Source organism: Pterocles gutturalis, unplaced genomic scaffold (assembly GCF_000699245.1).
Source record: "Pterocles gutturalis isolate BGI_N339 unplaced genomic scaffold, ASM69924v1 scaffold21381, whole genome shotgun sequence".
NCBI lineage: Eukaryota > Metazoa > Chordata > Aves > Pterocliformes > Pteroclidae > Pterocles > Pterocles gutturalis.
Window position 1 is genome coordinate 1 of NW_010103569.1, and position 9,943 is coordinate 9,943.

A 9,943-nucleotide genomic window follows, 5' to 3' on the forward strand; every position below is an offset into this window, starting at 1 on the left:
TTTTTTTTTTTTTTTTTTTACTTCCAGCACTACTTGGCAAGAAATTTTTATAATTTAAGGTTTCTTGCTCTATTTGTTGCATTTGCCATCAACTTTATTCTTCTGTTTTACAAGGTAAGATTATGCATTGTTCTTTAAATGTTTTTAGTTACTTCCAGAGTAATAAAATACTTCCAGTATTTAATGATGGTTTCAAGGCTTATTTAATTAAGCCATTATTACAGGCCCTTCAAACATGAACTAAATCACTTACATATGAAGTTGGTAAAATAATATTTTAAATTTTGTAACGAAAATTTGTGATATTAAACCTATTCTGTTTTTATTTCACTCAGACTGAATGAAAACTGATTTATTTCATTCATCCTTTATAGCTGACTTTGTGTTTCTAGGCATTTTTTAATTTACTCACATAAGTCTGTTATTATTTGGATTGTTAATCTTGTCATGGAAAATCTGAAATAGGGCTAAAATAATGTAGTCAAAACTGGTGCATTTTTTTCTCTCATTTGTTTTAAAGATACTGAGAGACTTCAGCTCACCTGATTATTCTCAATTATTGTTTTTCTGCTTTTTCTGAAGAACCCTACTGACTTAATTAATTTTTGACTGGGAAATAGTTTATATGTAATTTCAGAATCAGATTAATGTCTCAATTTAAGCAGATGAGCTCATAGATTTTAATAATACTTAATTTGTTCATAATTTTTTTCTTGCCTTTCAGACCTGGAGTTTAGTGTTTTGGGGGGAGTGCTTGCCTATTTAATTTATTTTTTCATATTTTTTTGTGAATTTGGTAATCTCTAATGAACATCAAATATATACTTTTCCCAATCTGCGTTTCCATGTAAGAGTATAATTCAGTTTTTGTACTTATTTGCTCAATTTTCTTGGTTGTCATTCTAAGATGGTTCTTAGTGACTTGTGATGAAGATATTTCTGTACTTGCACTGGGACTTTAATTGATTGGTATGAGCAGGCAGAATAAAGCAGGAGAAGCCTTTCCACAGTAGGCTACAGTTCTTTGTTCATATCACTGATGAAGAAGGTTATACATTAAGTTTAAATACATATTTAAATATTAGGGTTTTACCTGAATCTAATGAGTTGTTTCAGGTTCCCAATGATACAAAGGAGAACACCTTCAGCAGCCTTTACTAATTTTATTCCTGAATCTTCACAACCTCTATCCATGAAAAGGAGTAGAATTCACTAAAGAGAACTCCTATCCATAAAAGCCTCATTTTTTCCCCTTCCCTTACAGATTTGAAGTCCGTAAGAAAAGTCCGCCTTTCTCTTTATCCTGGAATCCAGCCCTTTTGATTTTCCCCTTCTAGGTATAGGGTCTAAGTTGCAATAAGCTAATGAATCTTGTGTTTTCCAGTATTACGTTTTCTAGTTCTGTTGTTTACAACCAAAAACTTCTGAGAAGACAAAAGCAGCTGTCTGAACATTCAGTCTAGAAGTAACTGAATCCTGATCTCAAATATCTTGAAAAGCAATTCCTCCAACACAGTTATAGTCTCAGAGACAGGGCAGGTAAATTCGCAAAAGGCTCTTGAAAACCGTGTAGAAGTTTTGTGCACCATTCCAAGAGAAAGACCATCAGGGCCATTTAAGTCTCCCTTCTTGCCTCTCTTTCCATCTCCTACGGTTAGAGAAGATGGACTGCAAAGGTATATGCAGAAGTCTGCTTTTGACTATGCCAGTCCTTTTCTCCCCTCTCTTCTGCTTTCCACTGGGTCTTGTGGGTCAGCCAACAACCCATTCTGTTGCAGAGCGAGCACAAAAGTTTGTGTTTATCGGTACAAGTCCATCTGTCACAGATAGGAAAGGGTCAGCGGAGCCAAACAAGACTGAACAGGACTTCAGCTTTCAGATAAAGCTGCCAAAAGAAGGGCACTTAAGGATTTTATTTTAAAGGCCAGGTTTTTAAAGTCACTGGAAGAATTTAGGGCAGAACATCAGCTTTATGGCTTGGGGTATTTACAAGATACTTATTAAATGCTGTATTAATTTGTAAGCTCTAAATGAAGTAAAGAAAAATTTATGGACAATGTACAAGTTGATAACATGAGGAATTTGTTTGTTTCTAGACTCTGGTAATCAGGAACAATGTAGATTACAAAATAACCCCTAAATTCAGTCATATGAGATAGTTCTGTCATTGCTTGGTTCTTCCAAGAGAACATTTTTTCATAACTTTTTTATTGTTTGTTTTGGTTTTGCTATGGCACTGTTAAAGGAGAGATTTGTAAACTGTCATATGCCTGTACTTGCTTTTTCTAGATTCTCTTTTTAGTGGCATGAGATGATCTGGAGACTTCTGCTGTGAAAATGAAGGACATTACTGTTCAAAGCTAATGCTCTATCCCATAAGCAGTCTTTGCAAACATCATTTGTCATTATAGTAATGGAAAAGCTTTTAAGTTTATTGTGTGTTTTCAGTGTGCTTGAATTTCTCACAGGTGACAGAAGAGCCACTTGATGAAGCAGAGGAAGACTCTAATCTCTGGAACTCCTTCGATGAAGAGGAAGAGGAGGAGGGCATGGTGTTTTTTGTTTTAGAAGAAAGTACAGGTTACATGGCACCTGCTCTCAGAGCATTGGCAGTTATTCATACTATCATCTCCTTTGTCTGTGTGATTGGATACTATTGCTTAAAGGCAAGTACTGAATCTTATTACTAATCTATTATTTGTTAGAGAACATCAGCTATGTCCCAAAGTGATTTTTGGAGGTCATACTGAAATACCTATCTCTACCCAGTTGTTTGCAAATTCTCACTATTCAATATGTAGGTATTTTCCATGCGTATTCAGTCTGGCAGAGCTGGAGTTAACCTTCTTCATAGCAGCATGTGTGTTTTGGTTTTGTGGTCAAAACAGTAACACACTCACCTTTTGGTCATTGCTGAGCAGTGCTTCCAGGGTGTGAAGGCTTTCTCTTTGCTTTACCCACTCTGTGCATCCCCCTCTAATATGTTGGGAGGAGGCAAGAAGTTGGGAGGGGGCACAGCTGAGATGTTTGGTCTTATATAGGTTTATAAAGAGTACTTAATACTCTAGGTGGATACCATGTTTTCTAAAAATATATAAACCATGACAAAGATGCCCACTGTCATTTCCATAGGTCCCTCTGGTTGTATTCAAGAGAGAAAAGGAGGTAGCTAGAAAGCTGGAATTTGACGGACTGTACATAACTGAACAGCCATCTGAGGATGATATTAAAGGACAGTGGGATCGCCTGGTTATAAATACTCCGTACGTAAAATTAAATGGTTATATGTAAACTGTTTATAATATTATAGCTCATTAAGCCACTCGTCTAGAACCTTCCCTGTCCACCTGCCATCTAGTTCATCTAAAAGACTTTTTTCACCTTATATTGGATTCCACAGTAGTAGATTCTAATGTGAAATCCTGTATTATCTGTTTATTTAATAAATAATATCATAACATGTATATTCCACTTCATTTTTCTAGGGTTTGCAAGGATTGTGCATCTTTACCTCACAAGCTCTCTCCAAGGCATTTCACATATTAGTCACTACTGAGACAGTTTTAGAAACATTACTTCCATCCTTTTCAGTGACTCAATTTCACAGCCATATTGTATAGCAGTATTCTCCTGCCTTTCTTTCCCGCCTCTTTCTAACAAAATTTGTATATGACAAGAGAAATAAATCTAGTGTAAAATAGCAATCCCAGAATTTGAGTAGGTCTGACAGGAATTGCTGTCAGGTTGTATGCATTAGCAAATACTGTAGCAGTCATACACTGATTCTAGGATACTCGCCTGCTGTTCGGTGAGTGAATGATACAAGTGTAGGCAAGAAAATGAAAGATATCAGTGAGCTGCAGCAGTCTGTAGGAATGACACAAAGAAATATAGCAAGTCAACTCTCTTCTCTTGAAACAGTGTCTTGTCTACAGGCTACTTTTCAGAATTTTCTCTTTCAAAACAACTAGAATCACATTTTGGTACTAGTATACCTAGGCTTAGATTCCTGTCTTTCCCTTATAGTATAATAATTCAAGGACAGGAACAGAAAGCTGGAAAAGAACAAAGTTATTTACAAGTCACAAAATAATTGTGGATAGGATGTGCAGGCATAAGTAAGTATTTGATAAAAACAAGCCAGCAAAAATAATCAACTAAAGGCATCAGAGTGATAATATACTACCTAATGGCCAAAATATCTTTATTACCAGTCATACTCAATTTTTGTACATTATAAATAGTACCCTTAGTACTTTCATTAACTTTAGAATGTATAACATCTTGTAAATTCTTGAATGCTTTGTTTTCCTACCCCTGAATTTCAAGAATTTTTCCTTAATTTCAGTTAGAAATACAGACCAGTGCATATTATTGAAGTTGCAGTAGAAGGCAATTGGGAAACTGGAGAGTGTGCTTAATTTCCAGCCCATTTCTTTAACTATTGATAGCAAACCATCTAGACATCCAGTAAGTTTATCCTCAGCAAAAAAAAAAAAAAAAAAAAAGCATGAATTAATGAGATATGTTGTCAGCCTTATTCCAACTGGCATGCTGTACCGCCTGTTCTCAGCATGTTGCACTACCTGCTGAAGCTGAATAAAAGATGAAAGCTAATTTAAGCAGACTATTCCTTCCCTCTGATGCAAACTGACTCTCAGGGTCTAGTGCGGGTATTGTACCCTCAGGTTTACCACTGCTGGAGGGTACTCAGTGCTGTGCATAAACTGAAATATGCTTTCTGTAAGTGGAAAAAAAAAGTAATTAAAAAGGCAAAAGAGGTACCCTGATACATGCAGCACCATTGGATGTTTGTGGTTAAAGAAACAGACATAAGCTGGCTACATTAGAGACATACTTTGCTTAAAAGTCTGAAAAATTAAGGAAAGAAATAATATAGAGCATTGGACCAGAATATACCATCTGAGTCACTAGAACCGTTTGCCTTTATCTGGAGTAATTTCATTCAGAACACTTAGTTGTTGGGAAGTTTGCCTCGCATCCCAGCACAACAGTGTTCTGGAATCTCACTCTTTTGATGCTAACACTTGCTTTATTGTACCAATACTGTCCTTTAGTTTAAGCAGTTATTTTTCTTTTTTACTTTCCTGCATTATTTGCTCAACTCAATGTAACAGCCAGGAAATGAGGAGAGAAAAACCTTACTTTTGTAGTGTTTTCGTGCTAATTGGCATTCTTCAAAACTGACATAATATACAGTAAGACTGTCAGGAATTCTGGAGCACTGCTATTCATAAGACAAAGAACAATATTGTTTCTGATCAAGTTGAAGATCAGGGAAATGTTACTGATAAGAGAGAATACTATCTTTTTTCTTGCAGGTCAAAGCGGATGTTTTTCCTAGTGTCTGTTGTAAGATCTCCCCTGGATAAAAGTGGTTGCTTATTGAAGCATTATGGTTGCTCACTACTCTAAAATTAAAGCAGGCAATTTTCAATAAAAGATACCCTGACACCTCTTCAATATTTAAGACTTACTGCTTTATTTCTTTCTCTTTTGTATTCACAATAGTTTTGATTGCAGCGTGGGGATGGCTGCTCAGAGGCAAATGATACAAAATGCTCTTTAGGTGAACTGTCTTGCAGTTTTAGAATTATGTTTTTTACCCTGTCTTGTTCTGGGATGTCGGATCCGGTAACAACAATATGAAACACTAAGAACAGGATTACCACTAACCCCTGTTTTTGCCAAAAGATCTTTGCAATTTTCTGGGGGTTTTTTGTAATATTTTTTGAAGTTTAATTTTATATTGGCAAACTGTCCACTGGTTCCCATGTGTTCAGCCTCTCCTTGAAATGTAATGCAGTGAACTTAAAAATTATTTATGCTACAAGACTCTCGTATTTTCTTCTGAAAATCATTTGTGTTGATTTTATGACTAACAGCAATAAAGTATTTATTTAGGAGATAAATTATATTACGGTGACTACCCTGCTATAATTGAGTTGTTAGGCTCATTAGGTGATAATATTTAGTCTCCTGTCCTTTGGTAGCCAATCATATTTGTGGTTGTGAAAAAAAAGGGGGGGAGGATGGGGAGCAAAGATGATTAATAACAGCTGTTGTCCACAGGAAGAGAAATTGTTCTCATAATTTGAAGTGCATTGTGTGAGTGAATGAAATTTTACCAGAATCTGCAGTGATCAGGAACATGGAATTTTCTTTTTTTTTTTCGTGTTGTGGGTTTGGTTTTTTTTTTTTGCATTTTAAAAATTTTCTTTCCCCTAACAAATTAAATAACTGGAAATATCTTTGCCTTATTTATATAGGTCCTTCCCTAACAATTACTGGGACAAATTTGTAAAACGGAAGGTAGGCTTTTTGTATTTCTATTCTGTCTGTTAGTCATAGCAATAATCTACTATTCAGTTAATTCTGATATCTGTGTAATATATTTCTGTACACATAAATATACAAATAATTGAGAACTGAAATTTGCTTTATGAAAGTCATTGTTGTGGTAAATGTCTCAGTGAACAGGCAGATGCAGCCTGGGTGGGAGGAGGGAGGAAGACAGAAGGCTGTGGTTTCCTTCCTAGACTCAGGCATTTGAAATAACTTTGAGCTGTCAGTCAGCCAGGCAGGTCTAATTTACAGTCATTGTCATCTTTAGGATACAAAGCCCCCTCATCCCCCTAAAAAAAGAAAAACATGCCAGCTTAAATGATGGTAAATTATACATAAGCTTTCAGGTAATAGCCTTTAATGCTCCTGTTTTTCCTTTTTGTGCTTCTTCCACCTGACTTGCTGGGAGTTCTGACTGTTCTAGTAGAGTTAATTGTAGAAGACTTTTTTTTTTTTTTTTTTTTTACTTCAGACAACTACTCACGTAAAGTAGGGTGAATGTCACCGAGATCTTTCTCTGAGCAAAAGCTTATCTTCTTCCATTTTTAGGTCATTAACAAGTACGGAGACTTATATGGAGCAGAGCGCATAGCAGAACTTTTGGGCCTGGACAAAAGTGCCCTTGATTTCAGTCCAGTGGAAGAGGGCGTACAAGAAGAGGCATCTCTTGTATCATGGTATGACTTCTGAACTTCCCAGACAAATCATGTGTTGGCATAACTTTACTGTTAAAGTTTTTATCTAAAGATAAAAACAGATTTTATATTGAAACTGTAGGGATGTTTTCCTCAGTATGGAAAATTCAAATGCAGAATTCTTCCTAATGTGGAAGTAAAATAAAAAAGCTTTTTGTTTGTTTTAAAACATACTTATGCTTTTGTTTATAAAAGAAAGAAAAAAAACCACAATCACACAAGTTGATGCTGGCTGATATAGTTGGGCACTCTTTTATTTTAAACAATAATCAATACAGCATTTAAAAGTTCTTTAGCCATTACAACAGAGTATTTATAAACCAAAGGTCAGAAAAACTACTGGTAACAAATACCTATATGCTAGGTATCTACAAAAAAAATTCAGAGATGTTTTCCTGACTTAATCCATCAGTGAAGATGAGAGTTTGAAAGTATCCAAGTCCCAAGTGATTTAGACTCCTACAGGAGTTTGATTTCCTCAATACTTAAGACACACAAGAAGAAGGATTTCTGTTTGCATGTCATCTAATGGCTAATAAAATATTTAGTATCTTGCAGAAAGCATTGCCTTTTCTCTTGGTAATTTTGGCAACATTTTATACCAGACAGAACACTTATCTCTTGAATTCAAGCAATTCAGGCTCCACATTTCACTACTTTTAACAAACATTTTAATTTTTGTAGGTCTGGACTGTGGCAGCACCACTCCTACTGAAATTGTTCCACCAGTTTCAGTGGTTTAGAAACTGTGCGTGGCTGCACAGAGTTAATGAATACTCTCTGAAAAATAAAGCACCGACATCACTCAAAACATAAATAGCTAATGTGTATCACCAACTTCAGCAAACAAATGGGAAGTGCCAAACCTAGTTTGTTGTTTAATACTTACAGAATTCAATACTTAATTTTGACATTGATGCATTTCAAACATTTTTTATTTCCTAGGTTAAGCTCCATTGATACAAAGTACCATATTTGGAAGCTCGGAGTTGTTTTCACTGATAATGTGAGTACATTAGCCTAGAAGAATATGCTTTGGTTTACTCTAAACATGATTGTATGTCTTCTACCATCTGCTTTTATTTTAAACAAACATACACAAATAATACTGTGTTGCAGAGCCGTTTAAAATTTTTTTTTTTCTGTCTTGTGTTGTAGCAAACTGCTTTAATTTATGTTAGCATTTTCTTCTTGATTCTGAGGAGCAATATGCACCTCCTCACCATTAATACAATGTCAGAGTTTTGGAATATAATTGGTATATTAATTTAATTTTGTAGAAGTCAGTCTAGAAACCAAAGGTGTCTTTCTAAAATCAAGCATAGGCTACAGAAAGTTATCCTTTTTTATTCTTGAATCATCTGTTTGACGTGGTTGGTTAATTCTTTTCTTTCATACCTTCTCTTTTGAAAGGACCATGCTTAGCTTAGAATTCCTTTTTTTGCATCCTCTTGAGCATTCCCTAAAAAATAAGAAGGCCAAGGTGAATCAAGTGAAGATCTATAAATTCATTGTGCACTAAAAGCACACTGAGCCACTGTTCTTCAATAAGAGATTTCACGTCAAAGTGGTTTCAGGTTCACCGCTTGTTACAAGAATAATTAGGTACTGCAGGTTTTCTGGGTGCCCTGGTTGACATGGTCTGAGACTTAAACAGAGTAAAGTGTCTCAAGAGGAATACACTGCATTTTCTCTCTTCCAGAATCAGTGTTAAAATGTAAAGTACTGTGTAACAAGCTCCCCAACCAAAACAGTTTTAAGGTAGGGGATTTTGACATTAATAACAGATATGCTGAAAGCTGTATTTAAATATGTAAAGATAGAGGTCTCGTTTGCATAACTAGCAATAAACACACCTTAAATAACAGCACAGATGACAAGAGGCAGAGTAAGACTGTCTTTTTGAACATGTAAAACAGAGGTATTACATTCAGACTGTGACTCAAAGCAGATCATTATAGTATTACTTTTTTTTCATAACTTGAGTAACTAAAAGCTATATTCTGGATCCAATAACGCACATTAGCACCTGCTAACATTCTGCCACTTTTCACTGTCTCTGCAGTCATTTTTATACTTAGCTTGGTACACGACTATGTCTATCCTTGGGCACTACAACAACTTCTTCTTTGCTGCTCATCTCCTGGATATTGCTATGGGTTTCAAGACATTGCGAACCATTTTGTCTTCAGTCACTCACAATGGAAAACAGGTTAGTGCTACAAGCAAAGGTTTGAAAATGAATGCATTTTGTAACAGTACTGGAAAAAATCTTGTGGCACCTAGGAAGTACTGGAATGCAATCAATTTTGATCACGATTGGATTAAAGAATAGATCCCATTGTGTCTTCTGCAGCACATTTAAAACATGTTAAATCCTACAAAATTATAAGAATCTGTACACAAAGAGTGCTAGCTAAAGAAGTTTTGTACATGCATGTACAAAAATGCATCATTTTAGAAAAATACAAGAACAGGAATTATGACTTACCCAGCTCTTTCTCTGTGCTCAATGATGAACAGATTGGCAATATCTGGTAAGAATTCACAATCTCTCCTTAGCTACAGCAGTAATAATGATCTGGGCACTGAGATTTCAATACTTAGCTAGTAAGAATGTGCTTGCAGGTGTGGGCATTCTGCACTGTGGCATGTATTTATACATCACTTTGTCATGCAAAAATCAAATTAGTAAAATCTCCTTCCAAAACTAATCATTGAAACTCATGCAGGGACTCGTTCTCTGATCTCTAAAGGTTCTATGTTCCTAGCTACCACACCAACAAAACCAAGCTTTTCACTAACAAACTTTTTAACTTACATTTAAGAAATCTAACAGAACTTCTCCAAAATTTAATTTCAAACATACACATTCCATTCCT

At 35.4% G+C, this 9,943-nt stretch overlaps 1 protein-coding gene across 1 annotated transcript in view; it reads left to right on the plus strand.

Annotated features, from left to right (window-relative positions):
• Positions 1-27: 27 nt before the first annotated feature.
• Positions 28-9,943, plus strand: part of LOC104471424 (ryanodine receptor 3-like) — a gene marked incomplete at its 5' end in the record, with an annotated part of 17,323 nt that continues 7,407 nt past the window's right edge. The window contains 8 exons of the mRNA XM_010086762.1: positions 28-114; positions 2,469-2,492; positions 2,556-2,666; positions 3,133-3,263; positions 6,291-6,333; positions 6,916-7,043; positions 8,007-8,067; positions 9,127-9,273. Of these exons, the coding sequence (XP_010085064.1) occupies positions 28-114; positions 2,469-2,492; positions 2,556-2,666; positions 3,133-3,263; positions 6,291-6,333; positions 6,916-7,043; positions 8,007-8,067; positions 9,127-9,273 (732 nt within the window). The remainder of the gene's footprint in view (positions 115-2,468; positions 2,493-2,555; positions 2,667-3,132; positions 3,264-6,290; positions 6,334-6,915; positions 7,044-8,006; positions 8,068-9,126; positions 9,274-9,943) is intronic.